The following is a 21,408-nucleotide window of genomic DNA, read 5'->3' as shown; positions in this document are numbered from 1 at the left end:
TTCTGTCTATGACACCCAGCTTCCCCAAAGTGCGAGCTCTGGGTGCTTGGCGAAAGTAAGAGTCTCCTCCCTCTGGCAAGCACGTCGGATAATACGGTAGGTCGGATAACCGGAAGTCGGTTAACCAGAACTCTACTGTAACTCTTACTTGAGAACATCTCCAAAAGGAAAACATTCCAAGGAGAACTTTCTGCTGAACTTTACGCCCAATACAATGCCAACACTCGCTTTCTTCTTCGGAAGTATAAAGGAATAATAGTTCTCTTATATGGACCGCAGTTGCTGTGACAGCAGAGCAGCAGCAATTTACAGTCAGAGTTAATGTGGAAACCATTTACTGCTGCTTGGAAAGGGCCAAACTACTCATTATGCGTTTCTTATGAAGGTGAAAGGAGGGCACATCCTGCTCCTGTTGCCGACTTTCTAAAGAAAGCTGGTTTTGAAAACCTCTCTGCATAACCTCCCAAAGTCTGCACAATAGTAAGAAGAGGCTTTCGAAAAGACATAATGATGAAAACCTCCAAGGTGTAAGGCTTCGGTCTGTACGATGCTGTACCAATCGACTGACACTTCCACAAATCTTAAAAGGCATCACGACATCCGTTGCCCCATTGCCTTGTCTTTATATTAGAGAAAAGAGACCCCGTCGACAGCACTGAAGCCTTCGATTCACATAAGCGGTGGAAAAAGAGACAGATGACGACAAAAGGTATGCTGGAGTTGTCCCATTTGTCATCTAGCGTTCACTCCATGCCCTCGAGAGAACAGATCCAAACTCCTCCAGGCCACACTTTGCTGATCTTGACAATTTGAAAGAGAATTTGGCTATACACTATTCAGATGTTAGGTTTTAAAGAGCGGCAGAGAGCACACATTTTTAGACTGTTATCCCCAGATCCCAAAGATATGAAATATCAATTACGAGAAGCGCGGAAACGGGAGAAAAAAGGGATGCCTTTGAGGTGGCGCTTGGAGTGCCATCACCCAGAGCAGGAAGAGGAACGTGGTGTCACTCACCATGACAGAGATGTGAAGAATGTGCATCTGCTCCTCCACGATCTCAGAAGGTTCTTGCAAGGTCGGCGGCGTGGCTCGAGAAAGCTGCTCGGCACTGCTCATCGAAACGTGGAAATACAGGGTGCCGTTCTCCAGCCACTGCTGCTTCCAGTGCACCAAGGAAATGTCGGACCCCGTTCCTGACATCTCTGCAAAGAAGAAAACATTGAAGTAATATTGCTGAACATGCTTCTCTTTTTAAATAAAAATCTACTCGGCGCAAAAGCAAGCGGGAGCCGGTTCCAGCTCCAAGCCTGCTTTTCAGCATCACAGTTTAAACTTCACTTCACTTTATTTCTTAATTAGTCGCTCTCCACCAGAGTGCTCCAAGCGACTTACAATTTAAAATATCATTCCACAATATAAAAAACATTCAACATAAAAACATTCAACCTAAAAACATTCAACAGTGACTATTTGGCAAATTAGATCTGATTTACTTAAATGCACAACCAAACAGCCAAGTCTTGAGCGCTTTTACAAAAGGTCGCAACTCCGACATTGCTATAACATATGGAGGCAATGAGTTCCACAGAATTGGAGCATAGGTCGAAAAGGCTCTACGCCCTGTAGCTTCCTAGGGCCCGGTACGTATAGGAGATTGTCCTGGGAGGATCGAGGTGAACACTGATGGAAAAAAGGAATGAGGCGGTCCCTAAGATATAATGGTCCTTGGCCATTTCGAGCTCTAAATGTCAGGATCTGTATCTTGTAAGAGATCCGATGTTCTATTGGTAGCCAATGCAGTTGTTTCAGAATCGGTGTAATAGGGGATCTTCTAGATGATCCCGCTAGCAACCTGGCCGCCGCATTTTGGACCCTTCGGATCTTCTTGGTTTTTGTCTTTGGAAGGCAAGCATATAAGGCGTTACAATAATCCAACCTAGTGGTGACTACTGCATGGATTACTGGTAGGATGCCAATTTCCTTGCCTGGCGAAGATGAAAAAAGGCCTGCTTACTTATGGCAGTAATCTGGGCCTCCATTGTCAGCGATGAGTCCAACACAACCCCAAGGCTTTTAACAGTAGCAAATGGAACCAGAACTTCCCCATCAAAGTCAGGCAGTGACTGGATTAACTCTGGTGGCTGGCCGGGCCAGAGTATCTCCGTTTTTGCGGGATTCACTTTTAGTCTACTCGCTCGCAGCCAACTCATCAATGCTTTCAAACACAGCTTAAAGTTCTCAGGAATCACGGTTGTCCCAGGTTCGAGACGCAAGAATAGCTGGGTATCATCTGCATACTGGTAGCACTCTATGCCAAAGCTCCGCACTAGTCCAGCAAGTGGTCGGACATAGATGTTAAATAACAGGGGCAAAAGGATAGCACCCTGGGGAGTTCCACAGCAAAGGCAGGAGCTCTCAGAGCTTTGGCCTGACCACTCCACCCTCTGTCTCCGGTCCCGGAGAACGTTTTATTAATCTCCCAGCAAAGAAAAAGTAAACCCTCATTCCCTGAAAATGACTCTCCTCTTCCAGGAGATCATCACTCTTCCTGACCTGGAAGTGAGAGGCCTCTTTAAAACGCCTTGGAATGGAAAGAGAATGTGGTTGGCTGGCATGGTGTAGCCCAGGTGAGAAAGCGTGGGGGCCTGCCAGTGCTGCCTGCAGCCAAGAGCCTCCTCTAGAGCAAGAAATTCTTACTCTAGAGGAGGCACTCACCTGAAGGTGGCACTGGCAGGTGCCCACACTTTCTGGACTTGCACACCACACACGCACTCACTTTTCAAAGAGAATGTGTGTGGTGTCCAGGCCCAGAAAGTGTGTGCTCCTGCCTACCAATGCCTGAAAATAAAGCACCTCCTCTAGAGTAATAATACGAGGGTTATCCAGAAAGTAAATTATGTTTTGGAATTAAAAATGAACAAAGTATAGGAGAAAACGTTTACCATATGCAGTTGAAAGCCACAACCCAAATACCACTTCTCAACGTAGTTGCCATTCAAATCTAGGCACTGATCATAGTGAGGAATGAGCTTGGAAACTTCTCCCCCACCAAACTCTGCCACTTGCGTCCTCAAGCAGCCGGTCTCCCCTTCCTGCAGCTGCGCATCGTTTCCAAAACGCTGCGTTGAGGATGCAAACGGCAGAGTTTTGTGGGGGAGGAGTTTCCAAGCTCATTCATCACTATGATAAGTGCCTAGATTTGAATGGTGACTATGTTGAGAAGTGGTATTTGGGTGTGGCTTTCAACTGCATATGGTTTTCTCCTATACTTTGTTCATTTTTAACGTAATCTACTTTCTGGATAACCCTAATAATAACAATAACAATAATAATAATAATACTTTATTTATATACCACCCTATCTCCTCAAGGGACTCAGGGCAGTTTCCAACATAACAAGGAAACCGTACAACAACTTAAAGAGTAGAAAGAAACAGCAGGTAAGAAGAAGCCTCCCTAAAGCATGTGGGAAGATGAGCCTGGCAAGTCCTTCCCCCATAATGAACCAATAGAAAATGGATCAAAAACAGATATCTACCCCCACCTCCCCGACTTCAGGAGGCTCCCAAAAAGCAGATCAGGGTCCCCACTGAAAGCAGGGATACGAAATGGGTCAAGGTTTACCCTGAATGCACAACCCTAATTTCTATGACTATTGACACACACACACCTGCTTATTCACGGGTATAAATGTTTCTCCATAGACATTTCACTCTATGCATCTGATGAAGGAGATTTAGTTCATGAAGACTTATGCTACCACCTTCTCTTTTTTCAATTTAGTCTCAAAAGTGCGACAAGATCCCTTTGCATTGCTGTTCAGCCCGACAAACAGCCTTGTCATTGAATTCAGCCACTTTCAAGGATAAGCAGGAGGCCTGCTTACTCTGCGGCCAGGTTCCTATTGAACGGGAAAGAATGACCTCCAGCTATATGACTAAGAAACAGCAAACCACAGGCTCCCACGTCCCCCCATCCTCCTCTTTTGCAGCTGCAAGAAGATTGGAAAAACCCACATCTAATTTTAAAGAAACCACAGAGAACACAGACTTGTTTATCTTCTAGTTAGAGCAAACAGGTTCAAATGGCGCTTTCCAATCTGTTTGTTCTCCCAAGATAAAAGTTTAAATAAATCAGAGTTTCCTGAAACTGGACAGCAGGGGGAAGTGTGGTCTGGTTAAAAAAAAAAGAGTGAAATTGGTGGCTCTGATCTCTTCCTTTCAGCTGTGAAAAAAAAAGAGAAGTTTTGGTGCAGCTCATTTGCCTAGCAGGAAACCATGCATTCCTATTATGCCTGAACCAAATAACAGGCCGTAAACCAGGAGCATAATTTTAAGTCTTGAGAAGCAGGTAGTTTGCTCAGAACAGAATTCCAGCTTTGTTTGCAACCCTGGGCATACTATTCACATTTTCAGTTATTTAATAATAAACAAAGATCCCAGATTATTCAAATATTCATAAACTCTGTTCAGGAGTCCAGATCATCATCATCATCATCATCATCATCATCATCATCATCATCATCATCATCATCATCATCATATTTGAAACACAACAAGTTGAGTCCACAGCAGGCACTCTGCTGGCTGTTGTACTGGATCACACATCGGACACCTATTATTATTATTATTATTATTATTATTATTATTATTATTATTATTATTATTATTATTATTATATTATTATGACACAGCAATAAAGATAGATATGATGGATTTCGTATCACAAAATCACAAGTCGAACACTTCCCAAGTGTCTAGGACTGTGTGATATATTATTATTATTATTATTATTATTATTATTATTATTATTATTATTATTATTATCATCATCATTATTATTTTATTATGACACAGCAAACAAGATAGATATGCTGGATTTCGTATAACAAAATCACAAGTCGAACACTTCCCAAGTGTCTAGGACTATGTGATGTATTTTCGGATGATGCATGCAGATCCCAGCAGGGTGGCCTTTTGCAGTTGGCAGGTTGTAATTTTGTCCATGTCTATTGTTTCCAAATGCCGGCTGAGATCTTTTGGCACGGCACCCAATGTGCCCATCACCACCGGGACTACCTGCACTGGTTTCTGCCAGAGTCTTTGAAGTTCAATCTTGAGGTCCTGATAGCGGCTGAGGTTTTCCTGTTGTTTTTCGTCAATGCGACTGTCACCTGGGATGGCAACATCAATGATCCAAACCTTGTTCTTTTCCACAACTGTGATGTCTGGTGTGTTGTGTTCCAGAACTTTGTCAGTCTGGATTCGGAAGTCCCACAGTATCTTTGCGTGCTCATTTTCCAATACTTTTGCAGGTTTCTGATCCCACCAGTTCTTTGCTGCTGGGAGGTGGTACTTGAGGCATAAGTTCCAATGAATCATTTGGGCCACATAGTTGTGCCTCTGTTTGTAGTCTGTCTGTGCGATTTTCTTACAACAGCTGAGGATATGATCAATAGTTTCATCAGCTTCCTTACACAGTCTGCATTTTGGGTCATCAGCTGATTTTTCAATCTTGGCCTGAATTGCCTTTGTTCTGATGTCTTGCTCCTGGGCTGCAAGGATCAGGCCTTCTGTCTCCTTCTTCAGGGTCCCATTCGTGAGCCAGAGCCAGGTCTTCTCCTTATCAGCTTTTCCTTCAATTTTGTCAAGGAACTTTCCATGCAATGTTTTGTTGTGACAGCTGTCAGCTCCAGTTTGTAGTGCGGTTTTCTTGTACTGGTTTTTTGTCTTCGGTGCTTTGAGGAGTTTCTGATTTTTGACTTCAATCAAAGCAGGTTCTTCACTTTGCTTCACATATTCTGCCAGGGCATGTTCTTCTTTGACTGCTTGTTTTACTTGTAAGAGTTATTATTATTATTATTATTATTATTATTATTATTATTATTATTATTATTATTATTATTATTGGAGCTGCTGTGTTGCAATGGGTTAAACTCTTGTGAACTGCTGGCCTGAAGGTTGGCTTGCTGACCTGAAGGTTGCTAGTTCGAATCCACAGGACAAGGTGAACTTCTGTCTGTCAGCTCTAGCTTGCAGGGACATGAGAGATGCCTCCCAGTAACACATCTGGGCGTCCCCTGAGCAACGTCCCTGTAGACAGCCAATTCTCTCACACCAGAAGTGACCTGCAATATGTTCTCAAGTCACTTCTGACACTATTAAGATATTATTATTATTAATTTAAAAAACATATTTATAAGGTCCATTCTTCACCAACACTACTTCTTTGGAATAGATTCTCCATTTTGCAATCGCAAAAAAGATTATGCAACTCTACCTGTCCTGAGTTTAACTGGTGGAACAGATATGGAGACGCAAAGCAGACCCCGTCGAGAATGTGAAGCCCTTTGCACTGGGCTCAGCTTAGTTGTCCATCAGACATACCTCTTCCTCCCCGCTTGCAAAGCAACTCCCTGCTCCACAGCTCACTGAAGGAAAGCCTTGCTGTTTTCCCCCTTGACGGAAGCAAGGTTAAAACCATTGCCGTAGACCCCCTTATTCAGCACTTTCCTAATTATTCTATTGACATGTTCAAGACCGAAGCAATGCCGCTTGAATCCCCAACAAGGACTGTGAGTGGCCCAAGGCACTCATTATCCACACAACAACAAGCTGAGCATATTCTAGTTTTCGTCTACTGGTCATATCTGAATACCTCAGAAAAACTCAGGAATGTCAGGGATTCTAGCCATCTCAATGTCGGAATACTCGTCGTAAGCTAGAAACATCCGAAAAAGATCCGACTTACGACGTCTTACTATTTATTTACACACATCTATTACAAAGATAGATAGATAGATAGATAGATAGATAGATAGATAGATAGATAGATAGATATTGTTGCCAGCTATTGCCTTTTCTCTTTTCAGTCTTTTCTCTTTTTGTTTCGGTGTGTTGTTTATAAATTATATATGAGTATTTTTATAAGATTGCTGTGACTTGCCCTAAGATCACGCCTAATGAGGAAAAGATAAAAAATGTATAAATAATAAATATGGACAGCATATTTGTTCTTTTCCTGATACTCTTCTTGAATGTGATTTTTATTGGGATGCTCTTTTATAAGCTCTTTCGAGACCCTCTTGGGACATTAAATCATGATACAAACACTCTAAATAAGTGAAATCAAATACTGTTCCAAGAAAACCTATGCCGCTGCCCAATCGGTTGTTGAATTTGACCTTTTTAACTATACATTTTAGCTCTAATTTAAACACAAAGGGCAAAACTCCACTTGCCCAAAACCAGTGTTACACAAAGTTGTAGCTCTTGGATTGGCACCAGTTCCTGATGAGTTTCCAGCAAAGAACTAAAACAACTGTGACCAATAGAGTTGCCAGCGCCTGGCACATCAGAAGGAATCATGGGCAAAGTGTCTCCCCACAACACCAAGTAACTTAAGATGTTTTGCCCAACGTACAACAATTTCCTCCTCTATCCCTAAAAATATCTATTATTGGGAGACAATGTTAAACAGAAAGTTCTCCACATCAGTTCCATTGGCAAAAATTATTCAGTCAGTGTGAATAAGGAATTGCTTCACTTGGATTCATTTCACTTGAGGTTCCCCACTTGAGGTTCCTCACTTGAGGTTCCTCACTTGAGGTTCCCCACTTGAGGTTCCTCACTTGAGGTTCCTCACTTGAGCTTCCTTTTTCCATGAGTTCCACGAGTAAACACATATGCTCACATACAGATCAGCCCATAACCATATAGATATATCTTCCACCAGATTTCCCCCGCCCACCCTCCATTTTACCCCTAGACATGGAAGGGAGGCCAGTGAGGACGGCGGGGAAAGAAAACCCAGGACCGGCAGGTCTGTGTGGGGACCCACTCCGAGATCCCGAATGTTTTGCCCCTCTGTTTAATTCCACATTTTGGCCTTGTCTGGAAGCGCCCTAGGTTGAATTGGTTGAGATTCGATGAAAAACTAGAGCAAAATGTGCTGCAGGATGTCCCACAAAAACAAAGCTTTTGCAATTTTAATAAACACCTTCCATGTTTTTATGATAGAATCAATTCAGAAATGACATTTATAGCCCAGGAACAAAAATTGTGTTACATAGATACTAACGCCAGTCTATGCTTCAAAAATTGTGAGTTGAACATCTAAGCCTTGCCAACCTCACCGGCCCCATAGACAAATTTAGAAATTCTCTATAGAGAATGGCTGTCATTCATCAAATCCCCCTTGGATCAGGGACCTGTTCCAAAAGACATTTCCTGACCTCACGACTCCGACTCCAGCATGGCTACAGGCTCCTGTTCAATTCACGCTTGCTTCTCATTTCCGCTCCCCCTCCGTCCTTTATTTCTCTACTTCTTAGTTTTAATGTAGACTGCAAAACCCTGTGGGCAAGGACTGCATTACCGTGGCTTTCTGTTACAGCGTCTAGGATGTGAGCGATGCTAAACAAACATTAAATATTAATACTGATCGTGGTAGACAGTCGAGTCCAATATTGTGTACAAATTATGTAAAACTGCCAAGCAGTACATGCACGATGTAAGACTGGAAATAGCTGGCAAGGTTGCGGTTTCTTGAACATAGTCGAGCAAAGGCCACAGAAGCAGATGCAGACATGAAGAAAGGAGGTGAGCCAGCATGAGACAATGGCCAAAGCTATGGATTTATTGGGACCAGAGTCAATGTTTCTGTCAGCCAGGAAATGTCTTGGGTGACTTCAGAAGGTCACATTCAACATCACAGACGGCATGGAAAGATATAGATTGCATCTACATCATAGAATTAACACAGTTTCACACCACTTTAACTGCCATGGCTCAATGGGATGGAATCATGTGGGTTGTAGTTTGTAAAACAACAACTCTCATAATTCCATAGCATTGAGCCATAGCAGTTAAAGTGGTGCCAAACTGCATTAATTCCACAGTGAAGACACACCTATAATGGTGGGCGATGGGGTCAAGACTAACACTCTGAAACTTTGGAAGGCGCGATGAAATAAATACAATAAACATAAGAGGATGAAATAAAGCATTATAAATAAGTCACCAGAGGCTGGTGGTTTAACTGATGATCTAGAGAGGATTGTGAGCGTTCCTGTGGATGATTCAGAGAGGAGTGATGGGCTCCCATGGCAGTGTGGTTTGTTTATTATAGAGGGAAATGTTAGATCAAGTGTTTGCTGTTGGATTGTGCGCCTGTGTTCCAGCAAGCTTTCCAGTAGCAGAGGAGTTAACTGCATGCTAGCCCTGATTGATAGTTTGCAGGGCCAATGGGTCAAGATTTCCGTTTGTAGACGGAACATTTGTCATAGATTATGGAATGTTGGGAGGACTTGTTCTGATAACGGACTCTCTACTGTGCTGAACAGATGTGCCGTACTTTTCCCTTTGCTGGGAACATGTGTCCGGAGAGTTATGGTGATTGGAGTTGTAAATAGCCTTGTATATAAATAAAGCCTAGTACCGCTGAGATCAGCAGATAATCTACGGCTGTGGTGGTGTTTTGTCAGTGCTACTGTGCAGAAGCACATGTGGTCTGACAGATGAGTGGAAGGTAAGACTCATCAACAAGTCAGGGTGAAGATCGGATTTCATCTGTCCCCCTGCCCTCCGTGCCCTGACATCCCACGTCTGGGAAATGATGGTTCTCTCTGTGAGAAAACTGGCTTGGAAAGTGCTGGACCACAAGATAATCCAGGGAGTAGTAACAGCAGATAAAGAATCAAATGAAGAACTGAGTGATAAGGAGGGTTCTCATGAGAACCCGCCTGCAGCTACGGAGATCAACAAACGTCTACAAATCAGAGCCAAAAATAGATTATGACATTAAGAGAGATTACGTGGGAAAATTATGAAAGAAATTCACAGGAAACAGAATGCTTTCATGGGTGTCTATTAAGCAACAAGTTGTTTACCTTAAGTTCCGTTCAGGCAAGGCTGCGTTAGAGTGAGAAGCTAAGCCTGAATTCTCTTGTTCCTGGTTCAAGTCAAGCTTTGATTTTGGATTTAATATATCCTGGAAGTTTTCAATATTCCTGTTCATGTCTTACCAGTTATATCTTCCTGAGTGTGGACTGTGATTTCTGGGTGTTCCTGGACTTTGTCACCTTTGGAACGTTTTGAGGCATTTGGATTATTGTCTAGTTCTTACCTCTTTCTAAACCTTTTTGGATTGTATATCTTTCTTCCTTATTCCTGGTTTTTATATGCTTTTTATATGTTTTTTTTACAATAAACTGTTTGTTTATATTCCTGGACTCTTCTGTTGTGCAGTGGTCATAGGTGTTTCCAGGCCTGGAGTGTGTGTGTCTCTATGTGTATCACAGAGCGAAATGAAAACACAGGCAAGGAGGGAGAAAATCCTTAAAATAAATTACAAACAACAGAGGTCATGGTCTTTGGCACTAATTCGACTCTTTCAACTGGATGGAAACACTTTGGGAGAAATTAATTCCTTTAAAATATTTAGAAACATGGCTTGAGCGAGGAGGGAAATGGAAGCCTCATCTGATCCACTCAGCACAAATCCTTGAGATCAATGCACGCTGTATTATGACTTTCCAGAACTCGGGGAAGAAACAAGAACCTGTGCTTTACAAAATGCTGAATGGCAGAATTCATTTCTAAAATAATGCAAATGGGTTCGGATACCAGTGGAGACTATAAAACAGCTCAATGCACATACTCACACACTAACTGTTCAAAATGCAGTAGACTCTCAGTTGTCCGGCACCGTTAGAAATTAGTAAATGCTGGATATATGTAGATTAAACTGAAATAAACACTCTTCCAGATACAAACATTGACTGCTCTAAAGCTACAGTGCCAAATTTGCTAGCATTTTAAGTTGCATAGCATGAGGTTTATTGCAAGCTTCTATGAGCCCCAATTTAGTGTCCTCCGGATACTTTGGATTATAGTTTCAAAATTTGGGAAGGATGGGTTAAGATATATAGACGATATCCTCCACGTTATCCCTGGCTCCAGCTCCTGTATATTTTTCTCTAGATTAATTTTTACCAAGTGGTCCATTAGGTTTCCTTCATTACATTTTCCAGTTGAGAAGGCATGAATTAAGCACGTTTTTTTCCAGCTGAAAAAGTATGTCGCTCGCAGTAACCGCACCGAGGACACAATATGCTCTCCTAGACTTGTTTGCAATTGCTCGCAGAATAGGCAACAAACACAACAAGCAAACCGGTTCCAAACAGGGTGCAAGGCCGGCTCCCGCTATGCACACTATAACTTCGCTTTTCATCATTTTCCTTTTGAAAAAACATGTGTTTGTTTTAGCCCTGGCAGTATAAAAAACAGACCATAACCTTCGGCAGTCAGGATTGAAAAAGCACTAAAGAGATCAGGAAGCTACAATAAAAAATGCACCTTTTTACGGGATATATAGCAGGTTGTGTAAACAAAGTTTGTATTTTTAAAAAGATACAGACAAAAAAGGAATCCACGCCACACTGGTGCCCCAGATCTTAATCTCAGTAACTCAGACTGTATTATTATTGCTCTAGATGCATCATTGGTGTGGTTCAATGTTCTTTCTGGCTGTAGGGTGAACTACAACTCCCACTATGGTGAGTCAGTCCCCTTAAAACCCTCCAGTAGGTTGAGTTAGTCACGGAGGTTCTGTGTGCCAAGTTTGGACCAGGTCCCTCATCGGTGGAGATCACACTTTCTCGGGTTGTTGGTAAACCACAACTCCCAGAAGGGAAGGTTAGTTCCCCCCAAATTCCTCCAATATTCAAGTATGGGCTTATCGGGTATGTATGCCAAGTTTGGCGGAGATCCTTCGGTGTTTGGGTTCATAATGAGCCCTGGATGTAGGTGAACTACAACTCCTATAAATCCCTCAAAGACCTCCGGTAGTTTTTGTTGATCATACGGGTTCTGTGTACCAACTTAGTTCCAAATCCATCACTGGTGGGGTTCATAGTGCTCTTAAGATTGCAGACAAACTATAAATCCCAGTACTACAGCTCCTCTAAATCATGGTGAATTCTCCCCAAAGATCTCTAGTATGTTGAGTCTGAAACACCAAAAGGTAAAGTAACAACTAAGCAAATGTCAGAGTAATTTTGCAGCGCAGCAGAAGCGTGCTGGGCCCATAACCAAATGTCAGAGTAATTTCCAGCGCAGCAGTAGTTGGATGGAATTAGTGGAATGCAGAACGGAGAGACATCAGAGACGATGGTAAAACTATATACAAGTTTTACTGTAGGCAGTAATAATCAAGACAAACAGACTTGTAGACAATGGACACAGGACTTGACTCTCAGCAGACAGAATCATAGAATCATAGAATCATAGAATAGTAGAGTTGGAAGAGACCTCATGGGCCATCTAGTCCAACCCCCTGCCAAAAAGCAGGAAATCGCATTCAAAGCACCCGACTCAGAACAGAACAGAACAGAACTAACTGATGCAATCAGCAATGCACACACACTTGTGTCTGGACACTCCCTGGTTCCAGCCACATATCAAGGACATCACAGCTTCTCAGTAATTAACTCTTTCCAGACTATGTTACACTCTGGATGATGCAATCAGTAAGCAATACAGGCAAGACACAAATTTCATTTAAACACTACCAATACACAAATCCCACATTAACAATTCCTGTGTTCTGGGGTGTCCGTGGTGGAGGAAAAACAGACCATCTAGGATGAAATTGTCCCCGAATGAAAGCCTTGGGTGGTGGGGAGTATGGTGTTTGTGGAGGACATTGGTAGGGCTCTTGGACATGTTTACAGTGCTCGGGTACTCGATGGATTATATTGATTGGATTTGTAACTGTGTCCATTTCAATATAATTGTTTTGAATCAGTTCCATTGGTGTTGTTTTATTTGTTTACTATGTTTCTGACAATTTTCTGTTTTTGTACACTTGTTGGAAACTGCCCTGAGACCTCTCGAGGAAATGGAACGGTATATAAATAAAGTTGTTGTTGTTGTTGTTGTTGTTGTTGTTGTTGTTGTTATTATCTGCAATGTCATTGGAGGGAGGGCTGTTGGTATATCCTGAGTAGTGGGAGTTATTGCTACTTGTGGAAGTGAACACCCCAGCTATGCACATACATACAGTAGAGTCTCACTTATCCAAGGTAAACGGGCCAGCAGAAGCTTGGATAAGCGAATATCTTGGATAATAAGGAGGGATTAAGGAAAAGCCTATTAAACATCAAATTAGGTGATGATTTTACAAATTAAGCACCAAAACATCATGTTATACAACAAATTTGACATAAAAAGTAGTTCAATACGCAGTAGTGTTATGTTGTAATTACTGTATTTACGAATTTAGCACCAAAATATCACGATATATTGAAAACATTGACTACAAAAATGCCTTGGATAATCCAGAACCTTGGATAAGCGAGTGTTGGATAAGTGAGACTCTACTGTACATATTTTCACTTTTATTAGGTATATAAATACATTTTAAAGGTTATTTATAGTATTATTTCTTCAATTTTTTGGCCTGCTGCTTACGTATTGCAATTGCTTGGGTTCGGGTTAAGTGAGAGTACTATGAGTTGGGGAAGCATTCCCATAACAGGCAAAGATTGTCTCCAAATGCTTTCCCAGAAAGTTTGTAAATACTGAGTCGATGGGACTGTTGTGTCTATGATTGATTCAGAGCTGGCGTCTTTAAGCAAAGCTGATCCACCTAAATAGACCCTTCTGGCCCCCAGAGAAGGGAGGCAATAAATCCTTTCCAAGTAAGACTGTGGCCTAAGGAAATGTTTGCGCAAGAAGCCGATCTTGACTCAAAAAATATACGGGCAGAGAGATATTCCCAGCCAGCTGCGTGGTTGTCTGCTCAGGAGAAAGGTCAGGGAGACAAGCAAAAAGAGAGCCACACACACACATACACACAAGAGCAAGATGCCTCCTGATTGATTTTGTAATTCCATTTTCTCTCTGCGACTCCTACAATCCTTGCGTATAAACATTTCATTGAAATCTTCAAGTCGCATTACAATCAAACTTTAAAAGCAAAAGGGCTTAAATACATTTGGTCGGGAACCAAGACTATTCCCATAAAAGCAGATTATGCTGACATGATGAATATAAAATGAAACGGCAGATATTAAAGTTGGAGAGATGTTGCTCGGCGCCGCCCGCCGTAGGGTCTCCCCTCCTCCCTCCGCCCTGACTTTCTCCCCTCCTCCCTCCGCCCTGACTTTCCCAAGACGTTTTGCTGGAAACGGAAAACTAGAAAGGTTGCAACAGCAGCAACAACAATAACAACAACAACAACCACCTTTATTGGCACTCACCAACAAAATTACAACCCAGGGATGCATCACAAAAAGAAGCAACAGATTTTTGAAAAGGAAAAGAATGGTCAAAAATGACTAATCTCAATAATAATAATAATAATAATAATAATAATAATAATAATGATAATAATAATAATAATAATAATAATGAAAACTGTGGTCAGCAAAGAATACACACAAAGGGTCAGAAAAATTCTCAAAAGCAAGCTCAATGGAGGCAACACCATCAAGGCCATAAACACCTGGGCCATACCTGTCATAAGATATACTGCTGGCATTATAAACTGGACACAGGTGGAACTGGACAATTTGGACAGAAAAACAAGAAAACTCATGACCATTCATCATTCACTGTATCCTCGCAGTGATGTTGACCGGCTATTTCTGCCTAGAAGATGGGTGCCGTGCCAAAAGATCTCAGCTGGCATTTGGAAACAATAGACATTGACAAAATCACGATCTGCCAACTGCAAAAGGCCACTCTACTGGGATCTGCACGCATCATCCGAAAATACATCACATAGTCCTAGACACTTGGGAAGTGTTCAACTTGCGATTTTGTGATACGAAATCCAGCATATCTATCTTGTTTGCTGTGTCTTATTATTATTATTATTATTATTATTATTATTATTATTATTATTATTATTATTATTATTATTATTATTATAACCCTAACCCAAAACATTCTTCCATTGTCATGGTCTGACCATCATCTGATCTGTTTAAGTATCGCCGTGCCTTCTAACCTCCGCAGGGGTGGTGGACCCATTAAGATGGTCCGCCCCAGGAGACTGATGGATCCGGATGGACTTCTGAGGTCTCTTGGGGATCTTCCTGTCCTGGAGACTGGCGATCCTGTCGATGTCCTGGTTGATCGCTATAATAGTGAGCTATCAAGGGCATTGGACACGATCGCTCCCGAACGTCCCCTCTCACTGCGTAGAGTCGCGTCGACTCCTTGGTTTACCGAGGAGTTGGCTGTGATGAAGCGTAGGAGGAGGGGACTAGAGTGCATCTGGAGGAAATCTCGGGACGTGTCCGACCAAGCACGGGCTAAAGCCGCTATTAAGGCGTACTCCGTGGCTCTGCGAGCAGCCAGGAAAGTTTTCACGACTGCCCGCATAGCGTCTGCAGCCAACAGGCCATCGGAGTTGTTCCGAGTTGTGGGGGAGCTCCTGCGGCCTCCTGAGGTCCAGGGGCTTCCCGATGACTTGGCAACTGGGTGCAGCGATTTCGCGCACCACTTTGCAGGCAAAGTTGCTCAGATACGCCTTGAGCTAGACTCCAGCTCAATTGTGGTCTCAGCGGAGGTAACCGAGGTACCTGTCTGTTCGATCTTATGGGATTCTTTCCGGCTTGTTCTTCCTGATGACGTGGAGGGGATTCTTGGGTCTGTGAGGGCGACCACCTGCGCTCTGGATCCTTGTCCCTCTTGGCTGGTCAAGCTGGCCAAAGATGGGTTGTTGGATTGGTTTGTGACCATAATAAATGCTTCTTTGGTTCAGGGGTCGGTGCCATCCTACTTTAAGCAGGCGGTAGTAAAACCACTACTAAAAAAGCCTTCGCTTGACCCATCTATTTGTAACAACTACAGACCAATCTCCAACCTCCCGTTTTTGGGCAAGGTTCTGGAGCGGGTGGTTGCCACGCAGCTCCAGGAATTTCTCGATGACACTGATTTTCTGGACCGCTCGCAGTCTGGCTTCAGGCCTGGGTACAGTACCGAGACGGCTTTGGTCGCCTTGGTGGATGACCTCCGCAGGGAGCTGGACAGGGGGAGTGTGACCCTGCTGGTTCTCTTGGACATCTCAGCGGCTTTCGATACCATCGACCATGGTATCCTTCTGGGGAGGCTCGCCGGGATGGGGCTCGGTGGCACGGTTCTGCAGTGGCTCCGGTCCTTCCTGGAGGGTCGTTCCCAGATGGTGAAGCTGGGGGACACCTGCTCGGACCCCTGGCCATTGACCTGTGGGGTCCCGCAAGGGTCTATTTTATCCCCCATGCTATTTAACATCTACATGAAACCGTTGGGAGAGGTCATCCGGAGTTTTGGAGGGTGTTGCCATCTCTACGCAGATGACACGCAAATCCACTACTCATTTCCATCTAACTCCAAGGAAGCCCCTCGGATTCTGAACCAGTGCCTGGCCGCTGTGGCGGACTGGATGAGGAGGAACAAGCTGAGGATCAATCCTGACAAGACAGAGGCCCTCCTGGTCAGTCGCCCATCTGATCGGGGTATTGGGTGGCAACCTGTGCTGGACGGGGTTGCACTCCCCCTGAAATCACAGGTCCGCAGTTTGGGGGTCCTCCTGGATTCAGCGTTGACGCTTGAGGCTCAGGTGTCGGCGGTGGCCGGGAGGGCTTTCGCACAACTCAAACTTGTGCGCCAACTGCGACCATACCTCGTGAAGTCTGACTTGACCACGGTGGTGCATGCCTTAGTTACCTCTAGACTGGACTACTGTAATGCGCTCTACGTGGGGCTTCCCTTGAAGACGGCCCGGAAATTACAATTGGTCCAGCGCTCGGCAGCCAGATTAATAACAGGGGCGAGCTACAGGGAACGATCTACTCCCCTGTTTAAAGAGCTCCACTGGCTGCCGTTCACTTTCCGGTCCCAATTCAAGGTGCAGACCATCATCTATAAAGCCCTAAACGGTTTGGGACCCACCTACCTTAGGGACCGTATCTCCTACCATAAACCTGCTCGTTCCCTTCGTTCATCCGGGGAGGCCTTCCTTTCGCCACTGCCTCTGTCCCAGGCCCGTCTTGTGGGAACGAGGGAGAGGGCTTTTTCTGCTGTGGCCCCCCGACTGTGGAATTCATTGCCCACTGAGATTAGGCAAGCCCCCACTTTGTTAGCCTTTAAGAAAGATCTAAAAACATGGCTTTTCCGATGTGCCTTTGGGGAGTAAATGTAATATATTGCTCTGGCCATTCCCCTTGGTTTTTATCCTTTAGACTGCTCCACCATTTTATTTCCCTGTTTCCCCCTATTCCTATGTCTCTCTCTCCCGAGTTTTTAATTAAGTGTTCATGTGGCCCGCCCTGTTTTTTACTGTTTTCTCTGATTTGTGCTGTAATGTATATGATTATTTTTGCACTGTTATATTGTGTTATGATATGTTGTTTTATTTTGTTATATTGTATGGTGTCTGGGCATGGCCCCATGTAAGCCGCCCCGAGTCCCCGTTGGGGAGATGGTGGCGGGGTATAAATAAAGTTTTATTATTATTATTATTATTATTATTATTATTATCCCTTTCTTTAATGCCACTGTGGCACATTTGTCTAGGCCAAACTCCATACTGATGTCAATGCTGAAGATTCTGACTGTGTTGGTCGGTGATTGGATTTCTGTTTCTAATTTTCCGTAAAGCTTTAGATCATCCATGTACAACAAGTGGTGAATTTCTTGCTGTTTGATAGCCCAGGTTTGTTTTCTGTAGAATTACTCACAGAGGGACCATTGCAATGATGAACAGAAGTGGTGACAGTGAGTCGCCCTGGAAAATTCCTCTCTTGATATTAACAGTTCCATAGCTTTTGATGCCTATGAACAACTCAGTTTTTCATTGTTTCTTTGCATTTTTGGTGAACTTTCTAATATTTTCACAAACCCCGATGACATCTAGACATTTGATAATCCAACAATGTGGCAGTGAGTCAAATGCTTTTTTGTAATCAATCCAAGTTGTATAGAGGTTTGTTTTGCAGCTTTTGCAATTCTCCAGTATCATTTTGTCAATCAGAAACTGATCTTTCGTGCCTCTACTTCTTCTTTTATTGCCTTTTTGTTGTACTGGCAAGATGTTATTTACTTCCAAGTAATCCCCAAGGGGACTCAGGGAAGACAGGGCGGAATACAAATAATATTTGCAATAGTCTCACAATTTTTTATGTTATTGTCTTCTTGCAATGTCGTTGATTTTATTGAGATTTGTTTTAATCTATGTTTGGTTTTAATCTTTGTTGGATCGGGCTTGTCCCCATGTAAGCCGCCCCAAGTCCCTTCGGGGAGATAAAAATAAAGTTATTATTATTATTATTATTATTATTATTATTATTATTATTATTAAATTAATGCATCAGAGTGGTTCAGAAGGTATGGAATTTGACAACATCCTTGTCATTGGGAAAACAGAAAAAATTAAACTCCTGCATTTCATCTGCTATAGCTTTATCACCTTTTCTCCATTTACCAAAGGATGCAGATTTTAAAATATTCAGGAAAATGCACAACTACATAAGAAATTATGTTAAGATATATCGGCTTTGCAATGGGTTAAACCCTTGTGCTGTTGAATTGCTGGCCTGAACGCTGGCAGTTCGAATCCATGGAATGGAATGAGCTCTGCTGTTAGCTCTAGCTCCTGCCAAGCTAGCTGTTCAAAAACATGAAAATGTGAATAGATCAATAGGTACTGCTTTGGTGGGAAAAGGTCAAATGACGCTCCCCAAGCAATCATGCCGGCCACACAACCAGGATTTGTCTATGGACAATGCAGGCTCCTCGACTTGGAAATGGAGAAGATAATCTCCCCAGAGCCAGAGATGAGCCGGAAATGAAAGGAGAAGCCTTTGCCTTTGTGTATTTGTGTCTCATTGTATTTCAATGTAACAAAGCACTGCATGTTTCCCTGTTTTTATATATTGTAATCCACTCTGAATCCCCTCAGGGAGAAGGTCAGAATATAACTAATAATAATAAAAATAATAATATCCTGTTAAGGTAAAGGTAAAGGTTTAGTAGGGAAAGGAGGGAAGTAGAAACTCATTTACAGGCAATTAAAATTTACTCTTAGCCTTCTGGGATAAAATGTACCTAGTGAAATTATATTATATTGATTTTGTTGAGAGACGTTCTTCATTAGCCCCATCCATAATACGGGCATGCACAAACACACACACATGTCACACATATATGTTTAGGCACGTAAGTAAGGTAAAGATTTTCCCCAAACATTAGTCGTGTCTGACTCTGGGGGTTGGTGCTCATCTCCATTTCTAAGCCGAAGAGCCGGCATTATCCGTAGATACCTTCAAGGTCATGACTGCATGGAGAGCTGTTACCTTCCCGCCGGAGCAGTACCTATTGATATACTCATATTTGCATGTTTTCGAACTGCTAGGTTGGCAGAAGCTGGGGCTAACGGTGGGATCTCACCCTGCTTTCCGGATTCGAACTACAGACCTTTTGGTCAGCAAGTTCAGCAGCTCAGCAGTTTAACTCAGGGTTCAACTAAACTTTTGAGTTCTCTCCCATTTTCTTATAGGACTTTTAACTTCCTCCATGTTTACAAGTCTCACTTAGTGCACTTTGATCGGCCCATCCTTATGCTTTTATTGATGTGTTTTAACTTTGTCTTATTAATGGTTTGATTTTATTCGTATGTTTTAACTTTTCATTTGTGCGTTTTCGGTATTTGATGTCTTTGTATGTATACTCTTTTGCATTTGTAAGCCGCCCTGAGTCCCTACAGGGAGATAGAGGTAGGGTACAATAATAAAATTATTATTATTATTATTATTATTATTATTATTATTATTATTATTATTATTAACCCATGGCACCGCCAGGTTAACATGTCCTTATTGTCAAGGTTGGAGGCCATCCTTATCTGTCACAGAGTCTTGACAGAGCATGTTTGGCATTTATTGCCTTGTTCTTTCTAAATTACAAAGCTTATTGTGTTTTTATTTCATTTCTCAAGGTCATCATTACGACAACGCACTTCTCAGTAGTGCCTCCCCATGAGAATAACCAAGCACAGCTCCCAACAAGATTACCAAGCTGGGTGAAATGACATATTGCGGGGAGGTCTTGATAAAATACATGCAAGCGATATAAATGGAAGGGCGGAGTTGGAGAAAGCATGGGGTGAAGTCCTAACATCCATGGATTCAACCCAACTATCACGGCATCTCAATCACCCTTCACCGAAGCCTGGAAGGTTTTCCATACCTCTCACTGAGACAATATATTGCTTTCCTCTCTATAAGCGCAATTGTGCATGAAACTTGTGAGCATATATTTTTTATAATAGTCATGAATAAAAAAAGAACCCTGATATTGCAAGTAGCCTAGAGCAGGCAATTGCTCTATAATGAGTTTTCTCTTCGTCTTCCTTTCTCTATTTCTCAGAGGCGAACCTGAATTAGCATTGCAGCTTTGTAGTTAGGGACTTGTCTGGCTATCTCCAGTGGCGTCACTGAGGCTGGCGTCACCCGGCGCAGTAACTCACAGTGTCATCCCCATGGGCCGACTCCCGCAAGAGACAAAAACCATCAACTATTTAAAGCAGCAGCAGCAACAGCTAAAACTAAAATGCTTGTAGCCCACGAAGACGGCACCGTGTGATTCAAAGCATCACAGTAATTGGGTAATAATGACAGTTCTGGCTGGCGCATATGAGCAATACCAGGGTTCGAAAACTAAATTAGCACAGAGTTTTAGCCTTGCAGGTATATTTATATCTGAGCTTTAGAGGGGGGAAAATGTTGTAACTGTAACTTTAACAGAATGGAGAACTGGGCCAAAACTATCAAAATTAATTTCAATAAGGAGAGATATATTATACTTTGGCAATAAGAAAAAATGAACAGATACAGGATGCGGGATACCTGGGTTGGAAACATACGAGGGTTATCCAGAAAGTAGATTACGTTTTGGAATTAAAAATGAACAAAGTATAGGAGAAAACATTTACCATATGCAGTTGAAAGCCACACCCAAATACCACTTCTCAACGTAGTCGCCATTCAAATCTAGACACTTATCATAGCGATGAATGAGCTTGGCAACTCCTTCCCCACAAAACTCTGCCGCTTGCATCTTCAACCAGCCGGTCACCCCTTCCTGCAGCTGTGCATCATCGCCAAAACGCTGCATTGAGGACGCAAGCGGCAGAGTTTTGTGGGGAAGGAATTGCCAAGCTCATTCATCGCTAGGATTAGTGCCTAGATTTGAATGGCGACTATGTTGAGAAGTGGTATTTGGGTGTGGCTTTCAACTGCATATGGTAAATGTTTTCTCCTATACTTTGTTCCTTTTTAATTCCAAAACGTAATCTACTTTCTGGATAGCCCTCGTATCACGTGAAAGGGATCTAGATGTTGTAGATCAGTCACCA

General features: G+C 42.8%; 1 protein-coding gene across 3 annotated transcripts in view; it reads right to left on the bottom strand.

Moving 5' to 3' along the window:
• Nucleotides 1–21,408, bottom strand: part of astn2 (astrotactin 2) — a 615,168-nt gene that overhangs the window by 445,124 nt on the left and 148,636 nt on the right. For all 3 annotated transcript variants that reach the window (XM_062959683.1, XM_062959682.1, XM_062959684.1), the window contains exon 2: nt 1,018–1,205. In XM_062959683.1, the coding sequence (XP_062815753.1) occupies nt 1,018–1,205 (188 nt within the window). The remainder of the gene's footprint in view (nt 1–1,017; nt 1,206–21,408) is intronic.

The sequence above is a fragment of the Anolis carolinensis genome, unplaced genomic scaffold, assembly GCF_035594765.1.
Source record: "Anolis carolinensis isolate JA03-04 unplaced genomic scaffold, rAnoCar3.1.pri scaffold_7, whole genome shotgun sequence".
NCBI lineage: Eukaryota > Metazoa > Chordata > Lepidosauria > Squamata > Dactyloidae > Anolis > Anolis carolinensis.
This window is presented reverse-complemented; position numbering and strand designations above follow the sequence as displayed.